Genomic DNA, 16,567 nt, shown 5'->3' on the forward strand with positions numbered 1-16,567 from the left:
CTTCCCTTTGTGACCTTAAATTGAAAAGCCAGAATGGGTTACTCATTTAATATCATTTTTTGGTTGCAATTCAGGGACTAAAACATTAGGTTTAATACTGAATGCTTGAAAGTTCAGCAGAACAACCACCGTGGGAGAAATTAAACTAGCTATCTACTGTGTATTTTAGAAGCCTTGATGTTGCTGAACCACCTCTGACGATGTCGCCTTGTTAGCCATAAGGTATCCTGTTAAGCCCAAAACTGAATCAAGATTTCATTTGTCTTAAAGTTTGTCTCCTCAGACAAAAAAATTTGAACTGTTCCTCCTTTTCATAATATAGGCATTAGATGTTGTCAGTTACTGTCATGGAGCTTAGCCCCTGCATAAAGCATAATTTTTCTTTGCTATTTGTCTTGGATAGCTGTATAAAATGGTTAATTCTGGGTCTTTTTGTTTTACCTAACAGTGTTAACATAAATCTTACTTTCAGGAAAAACTTGTGGCAATTCAAGTAAGAAGTCTAAACTCTTTTGATGCCTATGCACATGTCAAGTCTGGTTGCCTTGTTAGCTTGTTTAATGGTTTCCAGATGATCTCTTGTGACTGCTGACAGTCTCAGAGGTCAAGCTGGACACATGTCTCTCCTTGATGTTCAGGCTTTGCTTTGCAAGGAGAAATGAGAAAAAAGAAAACGGGGTTTTTTGGGGGGGTGCGGTGGTGGTGTCTGAACAGATGGTCAGCAGAGGATTAAAGCAATAGGTTGCGAACAGGCAGAGAGGAAAACCAGGTAAGAAAAAACATGAAGAAAATATAAGCAGATTACTCTCTCTCCCTCAGCCTTCCCCTTCATTTCTCCCCAATTATTCAGTGAAGAATGGAAGGGAAATAGGAATGGAAAGTGAAAGGAAACTTTCCTCATGGTTTTTGGAAAGGATATGATACTATCAATCCTAAGGTACATAGTGACTTGGATGGCTGCAGAGAATCTAGCAAAACAAGAGAATCCTATCCATGTGATGGGATGGGAGAGTATGACTCAACCCTTGCCCTTGCCTGTAGGAGAATTAGGAGCCTTCATCCCCTAAGGATGTTCTCAGTCCATATCTCCAGCATATCTCAGTCCTCCATCTCCAGAAGCGGTGCTGTGCAGCCATTCTGGAGCAAAAAAATTGTGCATGGTTCCATGTCTTAACTAATTTTAAATACAATAAAACCTGTTTGTAATGAATAAAACATTTCTGGGAGAAGCTGGCTTATGTCAGCAGTGTAAAGCAGAGAGAGGTTGGATTTGAGTTCAGATTTCCCTGCAGTGAGAACACTGCCATCCGGTACCAAGCACATGAAGTAGTAGGAATGGTTTTCTTAACATCTGCAGCCAATTTAAAGCTCTATTTCATGCACCCTAAACATTTGTAGCTTTTGAATCACTCGTGGAAAAGTAACCAAACCTGTAATAGGGGATCTGCACCTGGCCTGTGGATACTGCAGAGTTGGTATGTGCAGGAGAGAAGTTTTAAGTTGGAAGGCCTGCAGGCTGATCCTTGACCAGTGACTGGACAGGTGGATGGTCTTGCACTAATCACTTTATAACCCTCCCTACACTTTATATAGCTTCTTAAAGCATCAAGGCAGGTCTGTTGTCCTGTAAGTTCAGTGCTCTGGTCACTGCTGGGCCGACATTTCCCTTAGTGCCCTTTTAATTTAGAAGCAGTATGCTTGCTATGATACTGCTTAATAAAAAAATTGTAAGATTTCAGCTGATTTTTTTTTAAAAGGTAGATTATTTACTGAAAGTATTTAGAAAGTCATTTGCTTCCTTCCCCCTGCTGTCTCCCACGTGTAGCACGGGAGGAATTACTGTGTCAGGCTCACCAGATTTTACAGAAATCTTAAAGAAGCTTAGAAACCCTGTGAAAGTATGGTAATTCTCTTCAATTTAGGCAATTTAATCATCACAGAACTTGAAGGGTCACCTGTCTCTTTGGATGAGAAGTACCATATACAGTGAAGAATGTTCAGGAGGTAAATTCTGGGAATGTCTGTTTTTCAATGTACCTTTTTATGCACGGTGGTGTGTGTTTCCCCCTGGCTTTTCTGCTCTGCAAACCTTTTGTGCCATGCCCAGAGAGACAGAATTCTAAGTTGTTATAGGCAGAGCTGCTGGTACCTCCTGTCATTTCTTTTTTTAAGGTCTATTACAGAGGTTTATTTCTTTGTCAAACTTCTGTTCATGCAGAGGTTTTTTAAACCTTCTATCTTCCCTGACCTCCAACTTGAGGGCAGGACATGGCCTCTCTGTTAAAGTCAGTATTTTCTATATACTGTATATGTTTAGCTGTAATTTTTTATGTCAAAGGCAAGGTATCACTTGACTCATTGCAGTCTCAAATTCGTTGTTGCACCAAGGCCTACAAATTAAGTCAGCTGTATGTATGTTGGGAGCCTTGTAGGCAGAGGGACAAAGCAGATGGAGCATGGTTCTTTGCCTGCTTCTGCTATGTGTAAAACACTGCCATCTCCCCAAATGAGCTGGTACTTGGCCTTTCTTGGGTCTCCTAAAGAGACGAAGCTGGTGTCTTGGGTATTGTGATGCCCACCACTCCCAGCATGACTGTATGCTTCCTCCTCTTCAGGATGTACCTACGTGTTTGAGAGAAAGTTAAAAGTAGACCTTCTGTATTAACAACCCCAGAGGGAACTTCCTGAGGAAGATCTGCTGTTCACTCTGTACTTTTCCTCTTTCCTGTTTCAGGGCAGCATAGGTGGGAAAATGCTATGCTGTCCTGTGTTCTGCCAATTTTGTATTTCTTTATTACTCTTCATATATTTTTATTACTTCCCATATTTTTACAAAGGTTGAGGGTATGAAGTGGCAGTATACTATAAGATTTTACATGTAAGAGTGAGCAAAGAATTTTAAGACAGTGATGCTTAAGCTAGAACTTTAATTGGTTTTATATATGAGAAGAGTTACCCTATGGTATCAGAGCAGTTGACCATCTAGTGCTGGAGAGAGAGCTGAAGCTGATGGCAGAAATCTTCCTATGGACAAGACGCAACATACAGCATCCCTCTGACAGCTGTGAAAGCAGTGGAGTGGCATTTGACAATAGATTCCTGAAAGCCCCCTGTCCTCTCGTGGGATGGGATTATGATAAAATCAACATTACCAAATCACCCAGCAGTTCCTGCAGACTCTCTTCCATCCAAAGGGATTGAGGCTGTCTAGCAACCCTGCACAGTGCACCCCTGCTGAATATGCACAGCTCAGTCCTAGCAGAGCTGCTGTGCTTGTGTGTCACTGCAAAGCACAGCTTTACATTTGTGTGGCAGGACAGTATCCTCTTCTGCAGGCCAGCTGTTTTCAGAAGGAGGAAAAGGTCTTGTGGTTGAGTTGCCGAATCATCTCCAATTAGGCAGATAGTATCTTCAACTCAGTCAAGTAAGATTGGGTTATGTCTTTAAATGTGTGGATTTAATTTCATAGATGTTTGTTACCAATTTTTGTCTTGCCACTTCATCTTTATGTAGTCTTCCTAGTCACAGAATAGCCAATCTATAATCTTCCTAAATTTTGGCCACCTCATCTCTGGTGGCCGTAATTTCGTCAGGCTAGCTTTATGCCGTCCTGCAATGATGTTTAGATGATTAGCACATTCCTTAGAACAAACCACATTGCTGGAAGAAACAGATAATAACTACATATCTTGACATTTACTTTATTACTGGAAGACAGTCAGTGAACCAGTACAGAATTTGGTTGATTGACTTAACCCAGACTGTTAGCTTTTTCTGGAGTATTTGCATGTCTTTTTCAAGACACCTATTTTCCTCTCTTTAATCCTGGCTGTTTCTGTTCTTTCTGCTTGAGTTTCCTGGGAATAATGCACTGGAGAGAGGCTGTTGTTCTTTACACAGAGCTTGTTCTTTGGGTTTTTCCCCTGTCTGTCTGCATGATGCAAAATTCCTTACCATTCTGTAATCCAAAATCTTGTTACTGGGGCTTGATAAATCATCTTGACATGTAGTTTAGCAGCTGAGGTGTCATCTCTGAAGTTTGACTGGTTTACCAAGCTAACCTTTCAATATTTCAAAGCCATTCTGCAGTTTTTCAGACCTCAGCTTCACACATTAATGCAGCACATCTTTCACAACAGAAAAGATTAAATATTTTCAACTCATCATGTTCTGCTTTTGCTTTTCTCTTAATAATAATTTCTACATTCAAAAACTACAGAATAGTGACAGGGCAAGCAATCTTGTTCACACCTAATTCTGCCCTCGGAGCTTACCCCACGTGGATCAATGTGTGTCCATGGAGTTACTTCTATTTTTACATTGTTCTTAAGAGCCAAATCTCATCCCAGATCCTTAAAATGGGCAAAAATGTCATTGAAGCCAGCAGGAGTTTTGCTCTACCTGACTAATAAAGTATTTGAGAAGGAATGTAATGTTTGTGGATTGGAGAGGCTAATTGCATCTAGGCTTCAGGTTTGTTGTGCAGGCAGGTAATATCTGGCAGTTCTTTTCATGCTGAGTCTAGATCTGCTAGCAGCCATTCCAGCCTTTAATTTTGTGTAAAAAATGTGTGTCACTGTTCACCCCTACTGTCCACCCATCCCTCCCAAAAAGAAAAAAAAAAAAAAAAAGGAAAAAAAAAAGCGCCTTTCAGAGTGGAAGGCAAAAATTAACTTTGGACATTGCATCTCTGGGACTCAAGGTGTGTCTGATAGAGAACTACACACCTGTAGGCTAGCCATTAAAAACTGCTGTGATATTGGCTACCAATTTTTTTAAGGTATCTAATTTAATTTTAAAGACTTTTTTTTCTGAGGTGTCAAGCATCCACATTGAAAACTTCCATGTGGACACTGGGTTCAAGGTGTCTCCAGTCCGATACTCAGTTTTAGAAGGGTTTTGAAAATCTTTGTCATAGAATCCAAAGCACACATCGTGGTCCATAGGTCTTTGTATGCTCAATTTATGATGTCCAAGACTGAAGAATAAAAATGATGATACACCTTCACATACAGGCTCAAATGATATTTGTAAGTAATTGTAAGTAATAGAAATAGCACTACCCCACTGGGACTGCTTTCAGATGAGAAACAACAAGATGTGATGTTATTTTAAAATAACACTATGTAGGTTAATTATTGGAAGATATTTATGCAGCTTCTAAAATGGCAGATTTATGCAACTAAAAGGCCACCACAGGAGCTCACTGCTGTCCCTCAGCTCTGGCTGACCAGGACTGATTCCAAGACTAGACTTTGCTGCTGTAAGGAGGAAGAAAGATATATGATAAAATAAGAGAAAGAAATGCTGAATCACTTTTCTTCAATTAAGGCTTCACAAGGAAAGTCTATTTTTAGTCTTAGCAAATACCCTGATGTCTGATGTTCTGTGAGTATTTATACTTCTTTATTTTAAGAACTCCCCTCAAGGCCAATATGAGCTAAACACGTAAATCCCCAGAGAACTGATGAAAAAAGCAATCCCATTCACTTAAATGTAAAATAAAGCATGTTTATGCAGAAAAGAATCTCATAAATTGTTATTACTTTTTTTTTCTTCCCCCCCTCTGTCATCTAGTACTTTCTTAGCAAGACTGAAGGCATGCACAGCTTCCTGTTTGCATTTTTTTGCTTTGATGGGATGGTGAATGGATTTATTAAATTAGAACCAAAAAAAATCTGCTAATTTGTTCTTGTCTTCTATTTCAAATGGATGATCTAAAGGCTGAAAGTATTTCTGTATTTGTTGCAGTGCTGCTTGGAGTTTGTTACGAGGGCTGTAACCTCCATCAGATTTTTAAGCGGTGTTTTCCTTCCAGCAAAATCTCCAGGTCACAGCTCTTCCAATTACATGCAGAATAAGGCAAGGAGACAAAGCTAGTCTGGGGAGCTTTCTCTTTCAGCAGCAAAGTTTGCATTTCTTTTAATGTACTTAAAGCATTTGACAGGAGAGAGTAGGGTTTAGTGATGTGAGGTGATTTCCAAATGAGTGTTAGCTTTTTACTGACCTACTTTTGACTAGTGGTGTATTCTTGTCCATTACTTTTTGTCATTGAATAATGCTGATATATTAAGCTGTGTGCTTCAAGGGCATTGTAAAATTGCATGTAGGGGCAGGACTGAATTGTGAAAGTGCGAATTACTCTATCAAGATCATACCCAATTAAAAAGTGACAAGCACAGCAGGAGAAATTGAAAGCAAGGTTTATCTTTCATGTAACGTAAGAAGTCACTATATCGGTTAGAAACAAAGTGAGTGTGAAACAGATTCTCTACCTCTTCTCATCCCTCTCCAAAAATTAATAATATCTGCTGACTTCGTTATCTGAAAGAATAAGCCCCTGAGTTGTAACAGCTCATGTTGAAGAATATTACGACAATGGCAAGAGAAGGGGAAGTACAGCAGCCATACACCTTTAAGCTGTGTGCTATCAAAGCATGCATGGGACCTTGGGTCAGCACATGGGGGACTGACGGATAGGGAGTTTGGAAAAAGTGGTGCTATTTCATATAAAGCTGTAGTGTGTCATTAAAGGAGGACTTGCAGTCTTGCAGGCTCTCCACAGTTCTGCAAGAAGCGTGGGAATAAAAGTGTGGTAAGGAAACAGAACTTGCGCTAAGCACTGTAGTTGTTACAGAACTGCTACAAGCTGAGGAAATTTATTTAGGCTCCACTTCCATTGCAAAAATCCTTATATAACCTTTTACGTAACATTCGCCACCACTCTTCTAATGGTGAGATGGGTCTGTAAATGTATAAATGAATGCGGTTTATATACAATATAGTCTTCTAGAATCCTGCTGGGTCAAGGTGTTGTGTACAGAAACTGTTCTGATGGTGAACTTGGATGAAAGATGTTAAGGAACAAAATTGTGGTGCTTTCCAGAGTGCTAGGGTTGTGGTGGGTTTTGTGAGGGTTTTTTTGGTTTGGGTTTTTGTTGTTGTTGTTGTTGTGTGGGTTGGGGGGGGGGGAGGGGAGGTATGCTAATCTGATAAACTCTCTTGTAAAATAAACAAAAAACCTCACAAAAAGTAAATAAGTAAATCAACCGCAAAATGTGCCCTATATTTGCAATTAGGATGCAGTCTGCTTCAGTGATGTGTGAATGCTGTCTGACCAGGTGAACACCACCTTTGCAGGCAGGCAATGTTACATTGACCCTGATGTTTGCTGCTAATGGTATTACCTAAGTGATTTCAGTTAGTGAACTCCTCTGTGTGTATATGAACACAGCTTCAGCACAGCTCATTTGATTAATGCTGAGTTTTCAGATTAGTCTTTAGTGTGTGGCATTCTACTTCATGAAATACAAAAAGATACAAAAAATAAAAGAGAAAAATGAGAAATATGTGTAAGCTGTGCTTGGAGGCACTGTATTGCAGGGAAGATAGGGGGAGATAGATGGGTAAATTCACAGGGTACTTGATCCATGTAGCAAGCTTCGCCCTTGAAGACAGTGATGCTCTCTAGAATGCATCTTCATATAAAATATATATTTAATTGATTTACAATGAGTTAAGAGTTTAAAAGTGACCAACTGATTTAACAGTCCTACTAGACTTGGAGTTGGCAAACAGCTGTTAGGGAGGGGGAAAAAAGTTATCATAATATGAAAATTATTATCCTCTAAAAGCCTCCATTTTCCTGGAGGGAATTTACTTTTTTCCTCATTTGTACTCATGATGGAGTACCAAGGGTCATCCAAAAGAACAGCTTTATCATTGTGTGATATGGTAAGTAGTTTACTGGAGTTTTTTCTGAATTAAGAAGTTCTAGGGACTCATATGCAGGCAATATCTAGGTCCCCATTTTTAAAACAAACAAAATATGCCAAAACTTAAAAACACCAAATCTCATAACAATCTTGAGTGGTATTTCTTTTCATTCTATACTGTTTCAGTTCTATCAGACAAAGTTTGAGACAAGACTCATAACATTTTCAAGGACTTTTGTGCATAGACTGATGAATTAGTTAGACTTGCTTGCTTCTCCTTAAGGTAAAGGGGAGGACCTAGCTGTGTGGGTTTTCTTTCTTTTTTTTCTTTTTTTTTTTGTGTGTCAAATTGAAACTTCTATAAGTTGTGCCTTTGTTAGTCTTACCATTTTTCTGGCACAACCAAGAGGTTAATGCATTAATTACTAGATATATTAATGTAATACAGATACAATCGACTTTCAAGACAAAAAAGGGAGAAGACACCCACACTGTAATTTGGATATAAAAAAAGATGAATGGAATTCTCATTTCTAACTGATATATGTAAAATTTGTGGGTAAGAGATGAGTTGGTTTAAAAAAAAACCCAGACAAACAAAACTGTACAGTTATGCCATTACTTAACTTTGACTTTTATTTTGCAGTGACCAGTGTAAAAGAAAATGCTGAAAAGTACATGGAAATCCTGGAGGACAAACTACATAGGTAAGGATAATATCATGGAAACCTTTGAAAGTTCAAAAATGCTTGTTAATGCAGCACTGACATACATAAAAGTGTTAGGGAATGTTTTGGAACTTGCATTAAAATAATACCAAAAGTAGTTCAAAGTTGGAAATCTCCTAAGTGTTATTGTTAAAACCTCTGTTCATTGCTATGTTCAGCAGCTTTGTCACCAGCCTGCCATGGATGCAGGTAAAAAACAGAATCTGTGCTCTCTGGTGAGTAGGACTACCCTGGAGCAGTGGTGCTATGGCCAGAGAGAAGGGAGCATGTGTGCCGTTGGTGTGCATCACTCCAGCTCCACCTGCAGGTGCTGTAATCCGTGGTGTGAGCTCTTGAACACCCAGAAGCCCCTAAGTGTTGGGTGAAAAGGGATCCCTTTCCACAATTCTGGGCATCTTTAACAAGAAATGACTCCTTATGTAACAGTTTTGAAAGAATGCCATTTTGGGGGATTGTGGAAAGCAAAGAGAAACCAAGACAACAATGGAGATATTTTAAGACCTGAATCCTAATGCATAATACACTTATTTTGATACTCTTTTTTTTTTTTTTTCTTTTTAAAGAAATAATAGCATTTATATTTCCTTCAGTTGCTGTGTGAAGGGGGCTCTAGATCATCCTAAGTTTTAGGCTGTTCCTTGAAGTATGGTTAGTAAATGTTGCTCTGCTGTTGTAATGTAGTCTTCTGTTATAGTGGACTTGGCCTTGCACAAGTATATTTATATTGAAAAAAGATTTCATATGAAGTAATTGGAGCTTGTGTCTTAATAAAATAAAAAAAGCCACCAAATTAGTGCCACTTCCTTTTCTATTACTGAGCAGGTATAATTAATAAATTTGGTTCCTTTTTAATCTTTTGTTGTATTGATAGAGAGAGGGTTCTAGATCTTTTGGTTTGCTCACTCATACTTTTGAATACAGAAAGATTTATTTTGCATAACTCCTAAATTTTAAAGTAAGTTAGAGAGCTGAGTGAAAAATGGTGGAAACAGACCTCAAAGATCAAGCTGTGTGTGCCCTGCCTAACTCCCCTTAATAACATTTATACTCTGTATATTCCAATCCATAAGTAAGAAAGACAAGCCTTAAGAACTTTGTGGGTTGTCTTTTTGAAAAACATACTTTTTATTAAAAAATATAAGGTATAATAACATGTACTGATGCTTCTAGGCTGTATGGATTTAACTGACATACCAGGCTCCCAGAAAGTAGTAAATTTATCTTAATTAAATACTTAGAGAATCTGTATAGACTTTTTTTATCCTTCTAAAAATTTTCATATAGAATTCACAGCTGTGGCTTTTAAAAATTTATTTGTGCTTTTTTTGTGTAATTTTTGAGTTGTCTTCTTGGACTTTTCTGCATCAGTTTCTTAAATTGCAACACATTTTTATGTGTCTTGATAGGTGTTCTTAATGAGCTTGCAGCATGCTTTTTTTCTCCTTTTCCTGCTATTTGTGGGCTGAACTGCTGGTATTCGTCCTGCTTCTGTGGGGAGTATCCTTTCAGGGGAAGGATTAAAAGTTAAACCCTCTTTTTGGCACAGCTTTATATTTTGGAAGTGGTTTTTTTATGAACTGTAGTTGACCATTTCAAACCTCCCATGCCAGATTTAAGAGTTGTTGAATAGTGTAATGTTATCTGTTGCTTTCGTATGCAGGGCTTGCCTTCCTCACTACAACATAGACCTGGGCCTGTTTCACTCTAGGTTCTCTACTGCAACCTGGCCAAGGGCTTCAAAGTTTTGCTGTTGAGATAAGTTGGTTTTTTTTCCCCAGCCTTTGCTAAAGACACAAATGCATGAAGTCTAAGTATATCGCTGCAGTTGTACTGGTGCATGGACTTTTAACATGCACTTTAGAGCTTGCCATCAGCTTCCCTGTCTCTAACAGACTGTTGGTGTTGCCAGGCTTCTAAAACTTCCCTTCCTGTCCTTAAGAGTTAAACCCCCCCACAACAAAACCCCATAAAACTTACCAAATAAACCCAACAAAAAACTCCCCCCCCAAACCCCACTGTAGTGCTGGCCAAGGCCCCAGATGGTGAAGATTCAGTCCTGAAACAGTGATAGTTTTGCAATATGTACAAATGGTATTATTCTAAAAATAGTAATTAAGGGCTAATAATTTCTTTTAATATTGGAAGAGAATCTCTAATGATTTTACCAGAAATAAGTCCTTAAGATACTACATCTTTAAAATATCTTTATATTTATGCTAATAAAGTGGTTATAGATACTTGTTTTTTAAAGGTTCTTTGGACTTTAAGTAATTAACTCCATCTGCTTTACAGCTTGAGTAATTAAAAAAAGTAAGCAAGAGCCTGAGAAGCTTTTTTTTTTTTTTTTCCCTAACCTCTTAAGGAAGTAACTTGAGAGACTGTTTCTTTTTTTGGGGTCTTCACATAGATGATCAGATTACTACTTACATATCATAACCTAAGGAAAGGCTCTCTAAGGGAAGTTTAAAGACTGTTTTAAGCTTGCGTTGTAGACAGAGGTAAAATTTGCATCTGGATCATGGATGCACTTTTTTGGATGCCTTTGAAACCAATAAAGGATCAAGTCTGCACAACATGAATTCAAATAAGCTTCTAAAGCTTTTCTCCAGATGAAACACATAATTTTGCTGGCGAGTTTCAAATAGAAACAACCAAGATTCAGACGCTTCAATTTAAGATACAACTTCAAAATAAGGTAGAACTGTTAGAAATGTAATTTTTGACCACTTTTATAATAGAAGAGAATTAATGAAGAAAACTCAGACCAAAACAGCTTTAATGAAGTTTAAAATTTAAAAGTATCAATTTTATCAATTATAATATGGTTCTTCCCCCCCCCCTTTTGTTTATTTTCTTAAGAAAAGTTTGGACTATATTCCTCTAGTGGTTTTTTTTGGGTTTTTTTGTTTTGTTCCTTTTGTTGTGTGGGGGGAACCTAGCTTATTCACTAAAGTATCATTCTTTTTTTTGGTGTGGTGCTTTTTTTTAAAAAAAACCCAACAATGCAGTACTTTTGACTGCAGACTACAAAATGCATCTGTTCTAAAGTAGCTTAATAGCTTGTTTAGTGTTAATGTGCTTGATTAAGAACAGTACTCTTTTAATAGCCTTGCACCTATAGAAAAAGAGAGAATACACATCGACAAAAAAGGAAATAGGCTCAGTGTCTATTACTTTCACCCCAAAGAAGGCTTATCACCCATTAAGAATACAGATTGCTTGATATGGTTTTTTCCTTTTAAAATATACCTTGTATTCTGAGCAGTGGATTGACAATTATTGAGGACAATATCCTTCAAGAAAAGAATAAATAAATAGCATTTTTAATAATCCTGTAGTCTGTCTCTTTTCCAGTCACGAATATCCATTAAGCCACTTCCAGAGTTTATACATTAAATCACTAGCTGCTCTTTTGAGAGTGTAAATACCATTACCATCACTTCTGTAGCAGACCTTGAAAATCGCTTACCTTTTGTTAGTAAATCAGAAATGTGCTAGAATGGTCAGAGTTAGGATAATGCAACTGTGTTCAGTGAAGACATCTGTCTGCATGCATATCTGAAGTGCAAGGATTTTTGCTTAGATAACTTCAGCTCATCACTTGAGCCATTTAAGAGGGATTGTACAGGAGTTCACTATAGTTGTCTGATCTAGCTTATTGAAAGTCAGCTGAGCATCTTCTTATGGGACCCTTGATTTTCCATAGAAAGTGTATTTCTCAATCTTGCTTCTTTACACTATAAGTGAAGGCTCTGCTGGGACTTTATATCATTGCCATGACTACAGTGGGCTTCAACAATCCAACTCTTTCAAGAACCACCAAGTTCTTGCTGTGAGTTTAAGTCATGTAAATGGTTGAGGGTCATGAATTGAGCCCAGGAAAGTGCTATAAAGCCATAAGAGCAGAACACTTAGGTTGGGATTTTGTGCTTAAATGCTGTCTCCCAAATCAGTACTTAAATAAAAGTGGCCAGATTTTGCCAAATGTGTGTGGTACCAATAAGCATCTTTGAAATCAATGGAGATGTAACCAAATTATGTTTGTTGAGGTACTTACGTGTGTTGTGAGAATCCAAGTCTAGACTTCGAGTTTGTAAATATTCATTTGTTTTTGAAGATGCCAAAAAAATCACCTGCCTTTTAAATGGGTAAGAAAACTTTGATATAGGTATTTCTGCATGAAAAGTCATCAGCTTTTGAGCTACTTGCTAACTCTTACATATCTCGATGAAAATCATGTGACGTGAGCAATTGTGTGTCTGTCACATTTTACATGTGCCTTGTATCTCATTAAATCTCTGTCCTAGCCTCAGTCTATTTCCCTTCCATTGAAGAGGTGGTTGTGAGAATGTGTGTACATAGAAAGATTGATCTGTGTGAGAACTGTATTTGGTAGTTGGAGAAACAAAAACAAATGTGTGGAACAAGGTAAAATTAAAAAAAAAAAAAATCATCTTTCAGACCATTGGCCTTGCAGAAGCTAGTAAATGTTGCACAGTAAATACAGTTATTATAAAGTGCTGTGCAAAACCAGGAATTTGATTACACCACTGAAACATGAAAGCAAAAGGCTTTGGTTCCTTCACCTCAGTCTTACCTTTGGAGACAGTGCTGTGCTATTATTGCAGTAGTAGAGGGAAATAAACCACTTTATTAAAAAAACCCCAACCTTTCTTTATGCTTTTCTTTCTATACTTCTTTTACATTTCTTTATACCAAAGAAAACAAAGATCAAATTAATGGTGCAAATCAGTTTCATGATGTTTAGGATGAAATAACAATGCTTTTATTTTTCAAGAGTCCATCTGCTAGATATCTATGGAAACATATTGGGAATACATTGCCCTTGTGAAACGTATTAGAAACTGATAATCTGTGAAAGCTTGCACTCTGAAGCAGATGGAGTAAATGTGGCAGAATGGTTTGAAGAGACTGTAATCTGAGGATTTCTTTTTCTGTAAGCTGTGAATGATTTGACATTTGCCCTAAGAACTGGGGTTTTTGGCATACCAAATATTTCCTGAGTGGAATTGCATGTTAACATGGAAGTTATGCCTGAACCGTAGCCTGAGCAATTAATGATAGATATGATATTCAATGAAGGAGCCATCTCACAAGTGAAAGTACATCTTGAGGGCAAAGGAGGCAGAGAGCAAATAAAAGTCAGGAGAAACTGAAGATCTTGGGATCATCGGTCATCCTTCTGCATGCACTCAGAATATAAGAGCTAGACCTGTCATGAAGAATTGAACCCTGAAGCAGTAGAAACCTCAGAAGGGGCTGCCTTCATTGCTAATTAAACAATTAGGCTTTTAAATGTTTCTCAAGACTGTAAAGATTTTCTGCAGTGCAGTGAGATCCAACTGGAGCTTTTTAGCCTCCTGCACCCACCCAGAGTCCTGTTTGAAGTCTGACACTGTGCTATTGAAGAGCAGCCTGTGGTATCCAAGCCTACTAGTACAAGCTTGCAAATATTGAGCGTCTTAATGACAAAGATCCCTGTGTGGCTCTCTACAGACTCTCCTCTTCTGTAAGGGTAAGATTGCATCTTGGGCCCATTAATGTCTTGCATGTCATTGGTAGAAAGCCTGATGGCTGCTAGAGGAGAACTGCTGTGCTAAGGCTGCTGAGTAAGGCTTCCCAAAAGCTTCTCCCTCTCCTATAGACAGCAGAGCAGGTGTGCTTGGGACTGCCAGGTGGCCTGTGGTAATTCTCTGTAACCTGTGATGCCTCAGTTGAACTGAGGGCTGTTTCAGATGCCAGCAGTATCTTAGGACTGCACAGATAGGACTAAAATGCCATCTTTACCTACCTCTCCCCAAGACGGTGTCTTTTCTACCGCTCTTTCGAGAGGATACAGCCCTGTCCCTTGCTGGATAATGATCTGATCTTATTTTGCTTACCAACAGTTCTGTTGCAGGAGTGTTAAATGCAGGTTAGCCAAAATGCTAGATTCTTCTAGTGACTCATTTAGTCCCTTTCTTCTTCCCAGCTGGTCTAAGCCATACACAGCTGTGAGAATATTAGCTCCGAAATTGTGAGCAGCAGACACTTTATATGCAGTGATGCATTCCTTTATATCTCATGGCCCACATGGTGATGGCTTCTAAATCCCTTATCATAACTGCCTCAGGCTGGAAACAGTTTTTTTTGTACCAGCTGATGTAAAGATGACATTTCTTGAGCTGATGGAATTTAATATGATTGTACTGTTCTCCAAGCCTCAAAAGATTATGCTGTGACTTTCATTCATCACAAACCCAAGACTTTTTAGTTGCTTTTGCTAATTCTCAGATAGGAATCCTTAAATTATTTTGAGGGAATAATATTGTTCAAGAATAACTGGTGACAATTACACAAAGGTGTTTTATTGAGCTATTTTCTGTGTTATTCTGCAAGACTGGGGAAATGAATAAATATGCCTGCTAGTAAGAGAGTATTGCAATGACTGTGCTTTGCCATTGTTGAATAATATAGCACCTAGTAACTTTGCAAATGTATGCAAACCCTTTCTTCTTTAATTGGCTCTCTTTTGCTGTTTGTCTTGGTTTATTTTCTGTTCGACAATGTTTGTTTTCACGTTAATGGTGGCTTTTTTTCAACTCATGGATGCACAGTGCAGGAAATGTAGTGGAGTCTTACCCTGATGTAAGGTGTGCTCATTTGCACACCTCCTTGTTCACTTATGTGTGAAGGGGATTGTGTGTGATTAGGACAACTTGCATTTGCTGAAGAAGCAAATGTTGAGCCCAAGCTGTGTTTTACCTGATCTCATACATCTGTGATTTTTTTTTTTTTAAGGGTTTCCGTCAAATGTCACTTGACTAGTTCAGAGCAAATGTGTCTGCAACCTGGTTGCTCAGGCTGCTAGTGCACGCATGCATTCTGTTCCAGAAACTTGTGGTTTTCTTATGCAGACAATGTTTTTAATGCATTTGAACGTGTCATCTTCACGGAGCACCATCCCTTCAGGACATCCAGTGTCTTGAGGGTCCCATGCCATAAGAGGACAAGTCAAGATTAATTGCCACCACATCGCATTTCAGTATATAAGAAAATGAACAGTCTTAAAATAGTTGTTCTCTTCCCTCATTATTCATGCTGTTAGCTCACATACCATGTGTCTCGAGTCTCCTTTATAACATACTAAGTTTCAGAAATGTTTTTGGGAGCAGAGTATTTTGGGTATGAATGCTCTGAATGGCGTATCACACTGACGGCACAGTGTTTCGTACTGCTGATCGTTTCAAAACTGGTCTAAGATGGTCTCGGAGCACATCAAAAGGCCTGTGTGTTCTTGCAGATGCATAGTGCTCTTTCTCATCTGGTTACAACTTCTCTACTATTCCTATGTGTGTGGGGTATTTTTTTTTTAATGTAACATTGACTATATAGGAGTAGTTTCCCAAAATATATTTGCCTGTGACTTCAAGCTGTTGCTAATGAGTGATCCTTATCTCCCTGAAAAAGTGCCCTTGGATGGCAATGAAATTGTAGTTTCCTGCCCATGCAACAAAGGGCTTGCAGGACTATGCCCAGTGTGATTATCTTAAATACTAAAAATTTGGAACATGGTTACAAGTTGATGCCACTGAAAGTGAATATGGTAAATAATTTACCAGATTTGCAAAACTGAAAGAAATTTTTACACGCTTCTATGATATCTGAAGGCATTCTGCTTCAACGGTGGTTTGCTGTTCTTTAGAGTAAAACAGCCTCTTTTCGAACATACTGTGTAGTTTTATCATACTGATGGGTTCCCAAAAAGCCTTCAACCACCACCACCACCAAAACACTTGTCTGGTTTCAGTAATGTTGAAAAAGCATTACAGTGTCAGCAAACCCACACGGGGACATTCAAACACTTTACTTTAGAGAATCAGTTCTCCTTGTTGTGAACAATACATTCACTTTGTTTCGGTTACCTTATTCTTCAGTCTACATGAGAGACACTGTTATAAAACCAGGATTATTATTTCTTAAAGGCTTATGTTTTCCTGATACTCTTTTCCAGCCTTATGTCACAGCACTTACTTTGCTGTGGAAAGGTTATGATATCATGAATTGAGGGATTATCACTTCAGCTGTGTAACTGGTAACAAGAGAATAGGAACTCATGAACAA

The 16,567-nt window shown here is 38.3% G+C and overlaps 1 protein-coding gene across 1 annotated transcript in view; it reads left to right on the top strand.

Moving 5' to 3' along the window:
* Nucleotides 1–16,567, top strand: part of DISC1 (DISC1 scaffold protein) — a 206,155-nt gene that overhangs the window by 148,763 nt on the left and 40,825 nt on the right. Inside the window, exon 10 of the mRNA XM_074899344.1 lies at nucleotides 8,362–8,422. Coding sequence (XP_074755445.1) covers nucleotides 8,362–8,422 — 61 coding nt within the window. The remainder of the gene's footprint in view (nucleotides 1–8,361; nucleotides 8,423–16,567) is intronic.

Source organism: Athene noctua, chromosome 1 (assembly GCF_965140245.1).
Source record: "Athene noctua chromosome 1, bAthNoc1.hap1.1, whole genome shotgun sequence".
Classification (NCBI taxonomy): Eukaryota; Metazoa; Chordata; class Aves; order Strigiformes; family Strigidae; genus Athene; species Athene noctua.